This window comes from Heterodontus francisci, chromosome 22, assembly GCF_036365525.1.
Source record: "Heterodontus francisci isolate sHetFra1 chromosome 22, sHetFra1.hap1, whole genome shotgun sequence".
Lineage (NCBI taxonomy): Eukaryota > Metazoa > Chordata > Chondrichthyes > Heterodontiformes > Heterodontidae > Heterodontus > Heterodontus francisci.
In genome coordinates, this window is record NC_090392.1 from 70,021,570 (window position 1) to 70,039,920 (window position 18,351).

The window sequence follows — 18,351 nt, forward strand, 5'->3', positions numbered from 1 at the left end:
GAGCAGATCGCTAAATCCCGTTCTACTGCGTAGATCTCATAGAAAGTTACAAACTAGAGCTGCCGGATTTGGACACCCTGCCCTACTGCTATTGCTAATGGACACTGGGAATCCACTACAGACAATCTGACACACCACCCCTCCTCCCCACCCAGTTCTGCCCAACCTCATCAACCCTCTCTACATTTCTACTAATTCCTAGATTCCCATTTCACAGTAATGCCAGGCCAAAGAATTCTCCCTTCAAAGCGGCTAAGTGGCAGCCCCATTACAGTACTGCTACAGTGATGATAGGATCCTACAAGATAGATAAGAGAATCTATATCCTCTGGTGGAGCAATCAGAAGAAGAAGGCATAACCTTATAATTAGATGCAAGCCATTCAGGAAATCGGGAAGCAATTGGTTTCAAACAAAAGGGTTGTACATGTCCTGGGTTTTCTTCCCCAAAAGGCTACGGATGCTGGACCAATTGAAATTTTCAAGACTCTGATCAATAGAATTTTGTTCAATATCAAGGGATATGGGTCAACAGTGAGTAAATGATGTTGAGGCACAGATTAACTATTTCAATGGCATAACACTCGGGGATGAATTGCTTCCTCCTGTTCCTATGTTTATAAGGATGGTACTAGAACTGGGAGATTACAGCTATTGGGAAAGATTTGAACAGGTTGGGGCTTTTTTTCTTTAGAAAGACAACTTGAAGGAGAGCTGTTGGAGGTCTTTAAAATTATGAATGGATTGGATCAGGTAAATCTGGAGATAATTTTTCAATTTGTGGGAGAATCCAAAACTAGAAGCCGTAAGTACAAGATGGTTAGTAATAAATCCAATGGGAAAATAAGGAGAAATTTCTTTACTCAAAGTGGTTAGAATGTGGAATTTGCTACCAGAGGATTTGGTTGAGGCAAATAGCTTAGATGCTTGAAAAATGAAACTAGACGAGTACATGAGAGAAAAAGGAATAGAAACACATTTGAAAGGCTGAGATGAGGTGGCTGGAATAGGAGGAGCCTTGTGTGAAGTATAAAAACCAACTGTTACGACCGAGGCAGGAGGAGTGCACGGTCTTTTCTAGTTCCACTTCTCCACAGGTCACAATATAAATTTAAATGTTTACCCAGTTACCGATGCAGCCAATCATATACTCTATTTTTTAATCCCAGAATAAAATACACCAACCATGTTTCTTTGATAAATAACAAAATTATCAGTTTACTGTGAAACACAAGACTTAACCAGTAACAAAGCAAAGCATTAACACACAGATTGAAATATGAAAGTTCCCTTTATATATTTCCCAATTACACTCTCACATACTGGGAAAAAAAAATTCTCTCTGCAGAGGTCTGTTAGCAAAAAAAAAAAAGACCAAAAAAAGACTACTTTGGCCAAATGCTTGCTAATTCTTGCTGAAAAAAGGAAGAAGATATGGAAGGATGTCAGTTGTTGCATTTTTGGTCTGGCGTCTGGATATACGGAGACGGGTCACTGGGATCTTTTCAGAAGCAGTCCGTTCTAGAGATTAGATTAGAGATACAGCACTGAAACAGGCCCTTCGGCCCACCGAGTCTGTGCCGAACATCAACCACCCATTTATACTAATCCTACACCAATCCCACATTCCCACCAAACATCCCCACCTGTCCCTATATTTCCCTACCACCTACCTATACTAGTGACAATTTATAATGGCCAATTTACCTATCAACATGCAAGTCTTTTGGCTTGTGGGAGGAAACCGGAGCACCCGGAGAAAACCCACGCAGACACAGGGAGAACTTGCAAACTCCACACAGGCAGTACCCGGCATCGAACCCGGGTCCCTGGAGCTGTGAGGCTGTGGTGCTAACCACTGCGCCACTGTGCCGAGAATTATTCGAATTATGTCGAGAATTATTCCAGTAGACTTTCCAGAAGAAATGTGACATCAGGGTTTTCCGCCAGCACACTGTTGAATTGCAGCATTTTTTCAGCTTCTCAAGCTATGCCGCACCAGGGATTTCAGCTCTCCCGTACTGGATCTTTGCAGGATTTCTTCAAAGAGGTAGAGAAGGAGGTGAGCTGGGTGGTTTCTTTTTTAACCCGGCAGGAAAACATCATCTGTCTTCAAGCAGTTCACACTTCAACTACACTGAGAACAATGTCCAAATCCCAAACAGAGAGTCAACCTCCTGACCTCCATAAACCATGACATGTGGCTTCTCTGTAATCATTTTTCCCCAAGGGTTCTGTTTAATGAGCCCAAAGCACCCGATGTCCAGCTCAGGTGTTTTCAAACAACATCTCAAGACTCCTTTTGTTGAACTTGGTTTAAAAAAAAAACACATCCATGGAATCTTTTCAGTTTTAACTCAAGTCCTCAAAAAACTAAAATAAGTAAAAAAGGAAGCACTTTCAAGATAAAAAGAAAAGGGAATAGAAACACATTTGAAAGGCTAAGATGAGGTGGATGGAATAGGAGGAGACTCGTGTGGAGTATAAAAACCAACACAGACTAGTTTGGTTGAATGGCCAGCTCTGTGCTCCATGTTCTTTGCAAATCTATGGCAAATCCCAGGGCCAAAATTCTACCAAAACCCAGGAACTTCCCCACCGTGGCTAAAGTCTACTACCCCTAACATATTGCAAACTATAATGCTGTGCATTCTTGCCTCAAAAGTGGATAGCAATGGAAGACATCTATAAGTGCAGGATTGTGTGTATATATAAAGCAAAGGCCATGCATTTATTGTTTTCATAGACTTAATGGTCAATGTCATCAAATTCAAGCCTCCACGCAATAAAAACCCCAGAACATACCATTGAATAAAAACATAATTGACTTATTCAATCACTGTCATCAGTAGGCCAGATATTATCTTCTGTATGGTATGGACACCACTTTCTGTTATAAACTGAGCATATCCTCCAACTCATTGAACAATGCCACTGGAGATTTGCTAATATATATTAATAGGAATCTATTTAGACCCTTGTATTCTTAATAAATTGGTGTATTTGCAAGAACATGGGTGAGAAGGATTTTGCTTTCCCTGTAAAACTGATCCAAGTAACTTTGAGCACGGATTTTCGCACATCTCCATTTTGTGCAGTAAACCCAAGTCGCCAGTTTGCTGTCAAGTATCCTCACTTTTCCTGTCCGCATTGTCGACCCATTATTTCACCTGAGCAGAAAACCCATAGAAAAAAAGTTTTTTTTAAAAGTTGTTTCTCAACTTGCTGAGGAGACCAGCGCTTATTGCTCATTCTTAGTTATCCTCAGGAAGGTGGTGATGAGCCTCCTTCTTGAACCAGTGCAGTCCGTGTGGTGAAGGTATTCCCACAGTGCTGTTAGGTAGGGAGTTCCAGGATTTTAGCCAAGTGCTGTTGGAAGATTGGTAATATATGTCCAAATCTGGATCTTGTCTGACTTATGGGGGGACCTGAAGATGGCGGTGTTCCCATGCCGCCCTCCTCCTAGAAGGTGGAGGTCGTGAGTTTGGGAGGTGATGAAGAACTTAATGTAACTTAACATTTAATCTCATTAGCATAGAAACTGCAGAGGTAGCCACACAGAATAGACTACTGATAATTTCCACTTTATACAGCTGAAGATTCACTGTAAATCTCTCTCAAACTGTGTTTGTAGGGGAGAATTAAGCTGTACAATTTTTTTTTAAAGAAAACTGCTGTGCTGTGCTTTAGGACTGAGGCAGGTGGTGCAATTGAATTGATTGCCACAGTGCCTCATGGCAAATCACAACTAGGTCCGAACACACTACACAGGTTGGTTGTAAATTATGATGACTCGATCATCTATCTGTCTATACGTATAATAGAAGTCTTCAATCTAGAGCATCCATCACTGTTCAGGGTCACACTTGAAAATGTCACACGTACAAAGTCTGTGTTACAGTTGCAACTGCGTTTTTTCTTTCAAGATTAGACAGTGTTTTTAGGGTGTTGTGTTTCCATAGGTGCCTGTGTCGGAGCAGTGAAATGGTGCAACTGGGAGACCCAAGTCATGATGCCTGCTATGGGGTCCATGATTTCAGTGCCAGGGTAGCTCCTTGCCTGCATGCTTGTATGTGTGTGCAGAACTTTGCTCCTTAGTCACTAACTCTAACTGTGAAGAGAGAATAACATTAAAAAGAGTCAGAAGTGAGCTTATTTGTGACATTGCTCGAAACTGAGGTTATACTGCCTCTGATTCCATGCCTGAGTACATGCTTCAGTGCGCTCAAGCAAATCATCATTCTGACTCTCACATCAACATGTGCCCAAAACAGCTTTGTGTCGATGCAAAATCAGCATTACAATGGAATTCTTAATGTTATACTGTAAATAAGCACAATGTTGAACTTCAGTTTCTTCTCTGCCAATTACCAGAGACAAACTATGCGAGGTTCTCCATATGTCATAATGATCTGTCTGCTTTGTGCACGTTCTGAAACATTCTTTTCAATGTCAGTCCCACCAGAAACTCCGACCATAGATGCAAGCAAGGACATTGTGAGTGAAGGGGAAGAGGTTGAATTCACATGCAGTACCACAGGGGGCAAACCACCTGCTGAGATCAAGTGGTTGAAAGGCGACCAAGAGCTGCAAGGTTTGGACACTTTCTGTGTTGGCATCAGTCATTAGTTTTGATCTGTGCAAATATGTCGCATATGTTCCAACTCCTAAACACCAACTGGCAGGTGTAGCATTTAGCTAATTATCCTCAATAAAGATTTGTGTTCTACTTATTCCAAGTTCTTTTCCTCTTTCTGTGCTAATTCTTCACTGCTGACCTCTCAGAACAAACCTGTAGATGGCAGACAGGAGATCTGCTCTCTGACAGCTGTCCCAGTACTATGTAGCTGGCTACTAGGAATTGTTTGAGGTTCATATTTCTCTCTTCCTTTGTGTAAAGTGCCTGTCCCTTTACATAACTGTACATTTCTGATGGTGGAAAACTTGAGACGTAGAAAAATAAATATGTATTATTGCACAAATATGTGTTTGCTCGGTAGTAGCACACTCTGCCTGAGTGAGAAGATCATGACTTCAAGCCCTGCTGCATGGACTTGAGCATATAATCTGGGCTGGCACTTCAAGGCAGTTCTCATTCTCCTCTGATTATATGCTCGAAGCAAATGTTTGGAAAATGTTCTATTCCCTCAGCTATATTTTTTGTCTTTAATTATCCTTTTATAAGTTGCAGGCTTATAATTTTCAGCTTAATATCAATCGTGCGTTATGAGTTCTATTTTTAAACTAGCTTTTCATCCTTAATTATTTTTGGGGACAAATATAATTTTGGCCCAGGAGACAGTCACAGCCCTTAGGTTTGAAACTGGCACAGGTCTGATGAGTGGTCACAGACAGGAGGGTGTGACTCCAAGTCAGGCAAATAAGGATACCCCAGCTGCAGTGCTGAAAGAGCCTTTGCCTTTGTCCAACAGATACGAGGCTCTTGCTGCTTGTGTGAATGAGGACAAAGTTTGCAGGGTGGATGAGCAAACTGACCACAACATCATGGTACAAGAGGCCATTCAAGTAGGGGGAGTGAAAAGGAATATGGTAATGACAGGGGACAGTATAATCATGGGGATAGATACTGTTCTCTGCATCTGCGACTGGAAGTTCTGAAGATTGTGTTCCCTGCCTAGTGCAAGGGTTAAGGACATCTCCTCATGGCTGGAGAAGAACTAGGAGTGGGAGAAGGAACGTCTTGTTGTCGTTGTCTGCTTAGGAACCAATGACATCGGTAGAATGAGGTTCTGCTGAGGTATTGAGGTGCTGGGATCCAAATTAATAAGCAGAACCTCCAAGGTGGTAATCTCTGAATTACTACCTGAGCCATGTGCAAATTGACATAGGATCAAACAGATCAGAGAGTTGAATTGTGTGGCTCAAAAAATGGTGTGGGAGACGGGGATGTTGCTTCATGAGGTATTGACACCAGTACTGGGGAAAGGAGGGAGCTGTTATATTGTGGCAGTCCCAACTTAAACCAGGCTGGTACCTGGTGAATCGAATATCTCGGGTTATAGATAGGGTTTTAAGCTAAAAAGGTTGGCGGGGGGTGGGGGGGAAAGTTATCAGGTGAGGGGAATTTTATAAATCTAAAGAGAGATGTCAGGGCCATGGAGCAGTGTCCTGATTTGGGTAAAAATAACATGTGACAGAAAGGGGCAAACAATAAGTTTAATGGTCATAATGCATCAGTGAGTAAGGTCAAATTGGGGAAAAAATGGTAGAAAGTTAAAATTGAAGGTGCTTCATCTGAATGCACAAAGCATCGAAGACAAGATAGATGAATTAATGACACAAATAGAGATAAATGGGTTTGATCTGATGGCCATTACAGAGACGTGGTTGCATGATGACCAAGGTTGGCAACTCACTATTCCAGGGTACTTGACATTTCAAAAAGACAGATGAAATGGAAAAGGCTGGGGGATAGTGCTGATAGTAAAGGAAGACATAGTATTGAGGAAGGATCTTTGCTCTGAAGAGCAAGAAGCCGAATCAGTAGGGGTGGAAATAAGGGGCAGAAAACACTGGTGGTAGTGGTTTATAGACCCCCTAACAGTAGCTAGACTGTAGTAGATTATTAATCAAGAAATGAGAGGTGCTTGAAATAGAGGCCATGCAATAATCATAAGGGACTTTAATCTTCTTTTGGACTAGATAAATCAAATTGGCAAAAGTAGTTTGGAGGGCAAGTTCATGGAATGCATGTGAGAGAGTTTCCTAGAATAATACATCATGGAACCAACTAGGGAAAAGGCTATTTTAGATCTTGTCTTATGTAATGAGACAGGATTAATTATTAATCTCATAGCAAAAGATCCTCTGGGAAAGAGTGATCATAACATGATAGAATTTCACAGAGTTTGAGAGTGATGTGCATAAGGCCAAAACTAGAGTATTAAATTTATAAAGATAATAACATAGGTATGAGGGGCGAGTTGACTAAGGTAGATTGGGACATTGGATTGAAAGGAAGACTGCAGATAAACAATGGTGAACATTTAAAGAAATATTTAATAATTCTCAATGAATATACATTCCACTGAGAATTATAAACATCACTGGAAGAGTCATCCATCAGTGGCTTAACAAAAGAGGTTAAGAATAGTATTAGATTAAAAGAAGTGGCTTACAATGTTGCTAAGAGGAGTGAGTCTAAAGATAGGGAGACAAAAGCAAAAATACTACGGATGCTGGAAATCTGATGAACGATCATTGATCTGAAGCATTAACTCTGTTTCTCCCTCCACAGATGCTGCCAGGCCTACTGAGTATTTCCAGCATTTTCTGTTTTTATTAGAGTGGGAGAATTTCAGCAACCAGCAAAAGATGGCGAGAAGCATTGAAGAGGGGGATAAAATAAGTATATGAGAGTAACTAGCAAGAAATATAAAAACAGATTGGAGGAGCTTCGACAAGTATTTAAAAAGGAAGAGAGCAGCAAAAGTAAATGTGGGTCCCTAAGAGGCAGAGACACGAAAATTATAATAGGTAATAAGGGCCTGATAGAAATGTTAAGCACATATTTTGTGTCTGCCTTCACAGTAGAAAACACAAATCTTACCAGAAGTAATGGGGAACCAAGAGTCTGATGGGAGAGAGGAGCTTAAAGTAATTATTGGTAAAGAAAAAAATACTGCAGAAATTAATGGAACTAAAAGCTGACAAATTCCCTGGACCTGATGGCAGATGTTCCGGGGTTCTAAAAGAGGAAGCAGCAGAGATAGTGGCTGCCTTGCTTGTGATCTTCCAAAATTCCCTAGATTTTGGAACTGTCCCAGTGGGTTGGAAGGTAGCAAATGTATACCGCTGTTCCAGAAAGGTGTGAGAGAGAGCAATGTAAGCCACTTAGCCTTATATTAGGCATATGGAAAATGCTGGAATTCATTATTAAGTGAGAGTTAACAGGGTACTTAGAAAAATCAAAATATGATTGGGCAAAGTCATCTGGGTTTCATGAAAGGGAGATCATGTTTGACAAAGCTATTGGAGTTTTTTGAGGTTGTGAGTAACAAGGTAGATGAAGGGGAACCAGTGGATATAGTGTCCACTTTAGTGGATATAGTATATTTGGATTTTCAGAAGGCATTTGATAAGGTGCCATGCAAAAGGTTGCTGCATAAGATAAGGGCTCATAGGATTGGAGATAATCTCACATAGATAGAGGTTGGTTAAAGGACAAGAAACAGAGATTGGCAGGTTGTTATTTTTGGACTGCCGCAAGGAATCAGTGGTAGGGCCTCAGTTATTTACAATCTGTATCAGTGACTTAGATGTGGGGACCATATGTAATGTATCCAAGTTTGCTGAAACAAAACTAGGTGGGAAAGTAAGCTGTGAGGAGGACACAAAAAATCTACAAAGGGATGTAGATAGGTTAAGTGAGTGGCAAGAGCAAGGTGGATGGAGCATACTGTGGGAAAATGTGAGGTTATTCACTTTGGTAAGAAGAATAGAAAAATACTTTTTAAATTGATAAACTATAAAACGTTGGTATTCAGGTGAATTTGAGTGTCCTTGTACACGAAACATGTAAAATTAACCTGTAGGTACAGCAAGAAATTCTGAAGGTGGATGGTATGTTGACCTTTATTGCAAGGGGTTTGGAGTACAAGAGTAAGGAAGTCTTTCTGCAATTGTACAAGGATTTGTTGAGACCACACCTGAGGTACTCTGTACAGTTTTGGTCTCTACCTAAGGAAGGTTATACTGCCTTAGAGAGGATAAAATAAAGGTTCACCACCACAAGAACATGAGAAGTAGGAGCAGGAGTAGGTCATATAGCACATCAAGCCTGCTCGGCCATTCAGTACGATCGTGGCTGATCTTAGGCTTCAACTCCACTTTCCCACCCGTTCGCCATATCCCTTGATTCCCTGTAGATGTATTCAACGCTGCAGCATAGACAACCCTCTGGGGTAGAGAATTCCAAAGATTCACAGCCCTTTGAGTGAAGTAATTTCTCCTCATCTCAGTCCTAAATGATAGGCCCCTTATCCTGACACTGTGCTGCCTTGTTTTAGATTTCCCCATCAGCGGAAACAATCTCTCAGCGTCTCCCCTATGAAGCCCCTTCAGAATCTTATATGTTTTAATGAGATTGCCTCTCATTCTTCTAAACTCCAGAGAATATCATCCCAGTTTACTAAGCCTCTCATCGTAGGACAACCCTCTCGTCTAAGGGACCAATTTAGTGAACCTTCGCTGTATCGCGTCCAATGCACGTATATCCTTTCTTAACTGTGGAGACCAAAACTGCACACTGTATTCCAGATGTGGTCTCAGCAAAACTATGTACAAGGCTCCAGATTGACTGCAGGGCTGAGAGATTGAATAGAGTGGGCCCATAGTCTTCAGAGCTTAAAAGAATGAGAGGCGATCTCATTAAAACGAAAGACAAGTTTCTGAGAGGGTAAATTCTGAAAGGCTAGAACTAAGGGACATAGTCTCAGGATAAGGGGTCGGCCATTTAAGTCTGAGATAGGGAGAAATTTCTCCATTCAGAGGATAGCGAATCTTTGGATTTCTCTAACCCAGAGGGTTGTGGATGCTCATTTGTTGAGTAGAATCAAGGCTGCGATCAATAGACTTTTGAACGCTAAGGAAATTGACATGTGGGGATCGGGCAGGAAAGTTGAGTTCAGGTCAAAGACCAGCCGTGATCTTCATAAATGATGGAGCAGGCTCGAGGGGCTGTATGGCCTACTCCTGCTTCTTATGTTCTTATAAGAGTAACTGTGCTGCCTTGCCCCAGACCATTAACTGTTTTGTTGTTTCAACTAACTGGTACAACTGAGATTGGGAATTTGCCATGTCATATGCGGAACTACAAGCTTGAACCTTTGATGTAGCAACATCTTACACTTACTTTGTTGTGGGCTTTTAGCCAAAATCACACTGCTGGATATATTGGCATTCTCTCCTGATTAAGCAGCGAAAACTAACAGCTGGAGCTCCTCACAATTAACACGACACAGTATAATATCTCCTTTTAGCATATCCATTTATCAGTAAAGTTCAAACTGCTGCATTTTCGTTAATAGGTGGAGAGCTGGGGAGGACCACTTGCTATTATGAAGCCACCATATGTTCCAACAGTACAATCGGAGAGCCACACGGGAACGAGAGACATTCTGCAAATTAAACATTTATTTTGCAGCAGTACGTCCCAGTCCCAGCCAGTTAACTGGATTCTAATATACATTCTGCCTTGGTAATCAACACAAGGGACTTAATTTGAAGAGGTCTTAATACGATGTGACATGAACTAGCTTAGTATGCCTCTTAAACAATTTGATTTTGGTTGCTTGCATTTTTATGATCAACATTTTGTATTTGGGAGGTTGAAAGTTGGAAATACAAAATTGATCACCTTGACAAAATATGACTGACTCAGGGTTACCACTAAAATCTACATGGTCCAGTTCTGTTCGCACACAAATGCTCAGATAATGACTAGGAATCTCACAATGGCTCATTGATATTAACTACAAAAAAAAGGCAGACTGTTTTTGTATTTAAATTTATACTGGGATAGTAACTCCTGGCACGTTAGTTATGAGTTTGATTCTGAGCATTGACACTGACTGTACATCAGCCTGGACGTGCCCACTCTGCACGGCATCAATCCCGATTGGAAAATCTAAAGTGCTTTATTGTATTTGAAAAGATGTTTTGCTAACAGTACCTTAGTTGCAATATTTTAATGAATAATATTTATATATTTCCACCTCTATTCTCAAGAAAGTACAAGTAACTTTGAAGAGGACCCTAAGGAAGAGAAATTGTTCAATGTCACGAGTAAGCTGGTACTGAAAGTGAGTCGCCTAGATGATGGATTACCTGTTACCTGTCAGGTGGAGCATCCAGCAGTGAAGGACCTTCAGACAATGAAAGATTTGCAAGCACAAAGATACTTGGATGTACAGTGTGAGTAACCAGTCAAAATGTCACCACTTAAGGTGCATGCAGCAGTATTAACGAACAATAATAATTTTTTTCCACCAAGTAATGTTATGTAAGATTCAGTTAAATTGGAACAGTCTTTGGGCTGTGAGTTAAGGTGTAATTGTTGCAATTGTAAATCTGTTATATTTTTATGATGTACTTCATCTGAATGTGCAGAATTCTTAATGATAACTGCCATTTATTAACATGCTACAGAGTGGAAGGATTTGATTTACTTCACTGGTATTGTGTTCAGAATAGTTCAGCAGTTCCTGAGCTTTGGGCACCTTCGATGTTTGCTGTTAACCTTATTTGTGTAACTGTTGTTATTTACCATAGGAATCTGTTGTAAAAGCCTTGGTGCTTTTGACAGTGGTGAATAGATCCCTGATTTTAACTTGCCACTTAGCAATGAGAGTATTGGGTTCCGTCAAACTCTTGTTTGACCACATCACAGCTGAGCCCAATGTTGTCCTCTCCCAGTATCAACATGCCCTCCCTGTCCAGGAAAGGTGAGTGAATAAATTGGAGTGAGAATCGTGTTAGATTTCTCTTCTCCTCCCCACTCCAAATTCCAGGGATGTTCAAGTTCTCTCCAAAATAGTTATTAATATCATACTGGAAAAAAAAAATGCGCATCTTGTTTTTGGCAGTCTTTATTATTTGGTAAACTCCTATGTAACAAAAGGTATCACTTCTCCCAACCACCCCCCACCCCACCCCACCACTCCCCACATGTATATACCTGTGGTAATTTTGTGGAATATTTCTGTATGCAGCATCATGGAGTAATTTTAACCTTTAATTTACCAGGTGAGAAACCCACAGGATCGGGTGGAACACCAGTTTTACATCCTGTCCAGTATTACTCTCCATTGACTTTAACGGAGAGTAAAATGCACCAAGATGCAAAAGCAGTGTTGCCCACAATCCCATGAGTTTCCCGATGTGCAGGATAGATTAAAATTGTCTCCATAATATTTTTTCAAATGATCCACTTCACTGTTTCACTCCAGAATATGCATGACAACAATGCTTGGTTAGGAATCCAAGTGTCGAACAGTTCATCGAGCTAAGAAGAGAGAAAAAAAGACTTTTATTTTAATTCACATTTCGTGGAAGGAACAGGGTGTGGTTCTTTAGACTGGAGCACTGAAGTGCCTTGTGGGTAAAAGCACCATTACCAGCCGAGTGCCTGTTCAGTTGATTTTATGGTACATTAGCTGTTTTTAGTTGTCACATTTCCCAGTCGGGTGCTCATTTGCAAGCTCATTAACAAAGCTTTGTATAAGCACTTCTGCAGAGAATGAAAAGCATAGACCTTCCGTCGTTCTCTGCTCTCATTAAGTAACTGAGTATCATGGATGTACAAAAGGCATTTTTAACATTAAGTGTAAACAGTTGTCTTGTAAACCTATTTATATAATAGTAATGCCTTTTACAAACAGCATTCTAGACTGCCAGTTTCTCTTACTCTTTTGTAACAATTCATGTGTAATGAGCATGCTTTAACATATCTTTGCAGCAATCAATCAAAAAATACGTATCTAGTTGTTCCAGTGTTGTTTGTGCTCTCTGCTTGTTAAAAAATGTATATTGTAGTTCTTGGAAGGTCAATTCCATTTCTATTAGGGGAAATGTAATTGGAGATGGCTGGCATGAAAGTAGATGTGAAGGTTTCCTGCTGTTTAAATAGATAACCTGACCCCACATAGACCAGGGAAGTTCAATTCTCAGCTCGAGCTGATCACACTTGGGGAAGCTTCATTTTTATTCATTCACGAGATGTGGGTGTCGCTGATGGCCAGCACTTATTGCCCATGCCTATACAACTGAGTGACTTGCTAGGCCATTTCAGAGACCAGTTAAGGGTCAACCACATTGCTGTGGGTTTGGAGTCACATATGGCCAGATGTAAAGATGGCAAATTTCCTTCCCTAAAGGGCATTAATTGAACCAAATTGGTTTTTACGAAAGTCCAGTAGTTTCATGGTCACCATTACTGATACTAGATCTGTTGTTCCAGATTTCTCCCAGCTGAAGGGGGTCTATAAATTAACCCTGATATCTTTTCACCTGTTGCTCGGGGAAGGTGGGAGGAAATGAATTATTTTTTGATTCTGGATTATGATCCAGTGTGCCAGAATCTTGGTCTACAGCGATGCCACCCTCCACTCATCGACCGCCTGCTACCATGTATTGTAGAGGCTTGTGCGTGACAAGATGGAATAACTTGAGCAAGATACTAGAAGATGGTGTATCTGTAGACCATGGTGAGTTGAAAGAGGAAAGACAGTGAGTTGAAAGAGGAAGGACGTCTGAATACATTAATTAATTTGTGGTGGGCACTTTGCTGAGACACAGAAAAAATATTCATTTATTTTCAGTTTACCAATGAATGCACCATTGCATTATTTGGATTATTGGTACTTCTCAATATCTTTGATAGCCTCAGCATCTCCTGTTCTTCTGACCTCATTTTGCATTGGTAACTAGCTTCCGCAGGATGAAGGCCAGTTGGCAAATGAAAGTTAAATGTTTGTACCATTAACAGTAAAGTTATTTCCTGTCTCAATTTTGACAACCCATTTGCTTACATCGAAAAGAAATGGAGCATTAAATATTCACTAGTTCTGCTTGATTGCTTGATTAACATTTACATATACTGCCCATGTGTGTTCTGAACTATAGAGTTTGTAAAATATAACATTAAAGTGGTAACATTAATCACTCCAAGTCCAAGTTTCAGACTAGCTGAGTTCCCTTGAATTTTAGCATGGAAATATATATTTTATACCTTAGTTTGAGCTAAATTACAGTTATTACTGCCTGTCAGGGAAACGATTTGTAGGAGGAATTGTAAAACTTCCATTGCTTCATCTTAGTGTTCGTTCAGATCATGTGCTGGCTTGCCAGAATAGTTGCAAATGGAGATGGTACTGTATTCCAGTTCCATATTGGTGGTCGGTACAGATTTCTTCAGGACTGGTGATAGCTGGTTTGGATTCCTCTTTACTGTCATGTTCAATGTTTCCGAACCCACAGCACCAACAACTTGCAATTTTAGCACCTTGAACATAGCAAAAGATTCTAAGGTGCTTCAAAGGAGTAGAGAGGAGTTAGCAGAGTTGTTCGGAGGAAAGACCCCAAAAACCGACGTTAATATAGATACGCTTGGGCAATTACTGGTCCCCCACAGAGGATAGGCTGAGAGTGATTGAGTCCGAGGACTGGAAAACCTGGTTGTGATCTCTTTTTCCCTTTCGGGAAATTAAATAGTCACTCGCAGCTGTCTAATTTGTGGGTGAGGTGTTGGTAAGTATGCATTCCAGAGATTGGTGGGCCTGGTTAGATGTACAATTTTTAACGGGGCTGACTGGGGTAAAGGGTTTTGCCCCATAATAGGAGTTTTAGCTTCTCATCTCTTTCGTCTCTCCCACACATTCATAAAATAAGAAATAGGAGCAGGAGTGGACATTCAATAAGATCACGGCTGATCTTTACACCAGCTAGACCTTCCTGCGTGATTCACATATTCTTAGATTTTTGAATTGGAAGAAAATCAATCAATGACTGACTTGAATGTTGTCAATGAGTGATTGTCCACAGCACTCTGGGTTAGAGAATTCCAAAAGTTCACAACCCTTTGAGTGAAGAAATGTCTCCTCATTTCACTCCTAAATGGTTGGCCCCTTATTCTGAGGCTAAGACCCTTAATTCTAGACTGTCCAGCCAGGGGAATCCTCCTTCCAGCATCTACCCTGTCAAGTCCTGAAGAATTTTATATGTTTCAATGAGATCACCTCTCGCTCTTCAAAATTCTAGGGAATGTAAGCTCAGTCTACTTAATTAGGCCTGGTCTACTCAATAATTTAATGTCCACTTCCAAACAAAAATCCTGCAACCTTAAGGCATTCATAACTCATAATTTGGTATCCCAAATCATTAATACTTGATTTTCTCATACTCTTTTCAACATTAATCGTGTCATGTGCTGCGGTGCTTTGGCCTACACTTCCCAAACTGGTAAATTGAAAGGAGTTTGCTCTCCAGTTGACAGAAGAAGGCCATAAAGGCAATAAACAGTGATCACAGCTAATGAATTCTTGTAAATATATTTAACTGGAATCCCTGATCTGTGCACTGCTGCTCTCAGAAGTCAACACAAGTGCATGTGCTGTGCGGTCATCACCAGTGAAGTTGTTACAGAATCCCCATGCAATCCGATGAGGATTTCTGATTTTCAGTCTGCCTTTCTGAAGAAAGGAACAAAATGAAAAATAAAATGTTTATAAGCAATGAAAACACAAGTAAACCAACATGGGCATAAATGTAGGATTAATACAAGAAGCAAAAACGGGAAGGTGTGAACAATTTCTAAGCTTTATTAAAATTTGGATAATTTTATTACAAGAAGGTACAGCTATTGGGAAAGGCTGAACAGCATGGCCCACTTTTCTCTAGAAAAGAGAAGACTGAGAGGTGACCTGTTAGAGGTCTTCAAAATTATGAATGGGTTCAATAGGGTGGACGTAGAGAAAATTAGGTGGGGCCATAAATATGAAATAAAAACAGAAAGCGCTGGAAATACTCAGCAGATCTGGCAGCATCTGTGGGCAGGGAAACAGAGTTAATGTTTGAGGTCGAAGACCTTTCATCAGAACCTTTTGTTTTACCGCCATAAATATAAGATGGTCGTTAATAAATCCAACAAGGAATTCAGAAGAAAGGTCTTTATTTACTCTGAGTGAAAATGTGGAACTCATGACAATTGACTCGTGCAAAATGAACTTAGCAATATTTTTATTCGTTTTTTGTGGGATGTGGGCATTGCTGACTGGGCCAGCATTTATTGCCCATCCCTAATTGCCCTTGAACTGAGTGGTTTGCTAAGCCATTTCAGAGGGCAGTTAAGAGTCAACCACATTGCTGTGGGTCTGGAGTCGCATGTAAGCCAGACCAGGTAAGAAAGATTTCCAGAATTGCTATTCTCCTTTTCTCTCGCTCCCCCAAATTCTCTTCCGCTTTCTCCTTGAAGAGTTGTCTCATACAGAGGTACAGATCCACAATCCTGAAATATTTTCTCCAACCTACTTTTCTTTCCCGCATGATCCGCGCCATGTTGTGGTGAAAGACAAAGCATTAGTGCAGAGAGGGTGTTAAATGACAGAATAATGAACAGCCTGGCCAAAAGCACAAACATGAAAATAAAAGTGGGCAGGCACGTGGTTAAAAAAAACGAATGATGAAACTAAATAAAAGAAAAAAGAAAAAAAATTCAAAATAAAAAAAGGTTGGGGGGCAGTCATGATCTGAAATTATTGAACTCAATGTTCAGTCCGGTAGGCTATAACGTGCCTAATCGGTAATTGAGATGCTGTTCCTCGAGCTTGCGTTGATGTTCACTGGAACACTGCAGCAAGCCCAGGACAGAGATTTGGGCATGAGAGCAGGGAGGGTCTGTTGAAATGGCAAGCGACAGAAAGCTCGGGATCATGGTTTCGGACTGAGCAAAGGTGTTCTGCAAAGTGGTCACCCATTCTGCATTTGGTCTCCCCATTGTAGAGGAGACTGCATTGTGAGCAGCGAATACAGTATACTACATTGAAAGATGTACAAGTAAATCGCTGCTTTACCTGAAAAGAGTGTTTGGGGCCTTGGATAGTGGGGAGAGAGGAGGTAAAGGGGCAGGTATTACACCTCCTGCGATTGCATTGGAAGGTGCTGTGGGAAGGGGATGAAATGTTGGGAGTAATGGAGGAGTAGAACAGAGTGTCGCAGAGGGAACAATCCCTTCAGAATGCTGACGTAAGGAAGGGGAAGATGCATTTGGTAGTGGCATGGCGGAGGATGATCCTTTGATGTGGAGGCCGGTGGGGTGGAAAGTGAGGAAAAGGGGAACCCTGTCACAGCCCTGGGAAGGAGGGGAAGGGGTGAGGGCAGAGGTGCGGGAAATGGGCCAGACATGGTCGAGGGCCCTGTCAACCACAGTGGGGTGGAAATCCTCGGTTGAGGAAAAAGGAAGACCTATCAGAAATGCTGTTGTGGGAAGGTTGCAGATGCGTCAGAGATGGAGAAACTGGGAGAATGGAATAGAGTCCTTACAGGAAGCAGGGTTTGAAGAAGTGTAGTCAAGGTAGCTGTGGGAGTCAGTGGGCTTATAATGGATATTAGTAGACAGCCTATCCCCAGAGATGGAGACAGAGAAGTCAAAGAAGGGAAGTGTTGGAGATGGACCATGTAAAAGTCAGAGAAGGGTGGAAATTGGAAGCAAAGTTGATGAAGTTTTCCAGTTCAGGGCGGGAGCAGGAAATGGCACCGATACAGTCAACACTGTACTGGAAAAAGAGTTGGGGGAGGGGGCTTGAGTAGGACTGGAACAAGGAATGTTCGCCATATCTCACAAAAAGACAGGCATAACGAGGACCCATGCGGGTACTCCACATCCAAAGGATCATCCTTCACCATTTCTGCCACGTCCAGCATGATGCCACTACCAAACGCATCTTCCGCCCCTTCCCCTGTCAGCATTCCGAAGGGATTGTTCCCCCCGCAGCAACTTGGTCCACTCCTCCATTATCCCCGGCACCTCGTCCCCTTCCCATAGCACCTTCCCATGCAATCGCAGGAGGTGTAATACCTGCCCCTCTACCACCTCTCCTCACTATCCAAGGCCCCAAATGCTCCTTTCAGGTGAAGCAGCGATTTGCTTATACTTCTTTCAATTTAGTATACTGTATTCGCTGCTCACAATGCAGTCTCCTCTACAATGGGGAGACCAAATGCAGAATGGGTGACCACTTTGCAGAACACCTTTGCTCAGTCCGAAAACATGATCCCGAGCTTTCTGTCATTTGCCATTTCAACAGACCCCCGCCTGCTCTCATGCCCACACCTCTGTCCTGGGCTTGCTGCAGTGTTCCAGTGAACATCAACGCAAGCTCGAGGAACAGCATCTTATTTACTGATTAGGCACACTACAGCCTATTGGACTGAACATTGAGTTCAATAATTTCAGAGCATGACAGGTTGCCATTTTTATTTTTATTATTTTATTTTAGTTTCATTTTTTACCATGTGCCTGCCCACATTTTTTTCCATGTTTGTGCTTTTGGCCAGGCTGTTCATTATTCTGTCATTTAACACCCTCTCTGCACTAACGCTTTGTCTTTCACCACACCCTTTGCCTTTGCCCCATGACCTTCTGGTCAGTTATTCTCTGTGACCCTCTGTCCTATCAACACCTTCTTTTGTGTTATCTTTTGCTCCATCCAAGCTTTATTTGCTTAAAACCTATCACATTTCTAACCTTTGCCAGTTCTGATGAAAGGTCACTGACCTGAAAAATTAACTCTGCTTCTCTCGCCACAGATGCTGCCAGACCTGCTGAGTATTTCCA

At 41.4% G+C, this 18,351-nt stretch overlaps 1 protein-coding gene across 4 annotated transcripts in view; it reads left to right on the top strand.

Moving 5' to 3' along the window:
* The window catches only part of cadm1a (cell adhesion molecule 1a), a 363,398-nt gene that overhangs the window by 282,311 nt on the left and 62,736 nt on the right, over positions 1-18,351 (top strand). For all 4 annotated transcript variants that reach the window (XM_068053970.1, XM_068053971.1, XM_068053972.1 and 1 more), the window contains 2 exons: positions 4,456-4,593; positions 10,749-10,934. In XM_068053970.1, the coding sequence (XP_067910071.1) occupies positions 4,456-4,593; positions 10,749-10,934 (324 nt within the window). The remainder of the gene's footprint in view (positions 1-4,455; positions 4,594-10,748; positions 10,935-18,351) is intronic.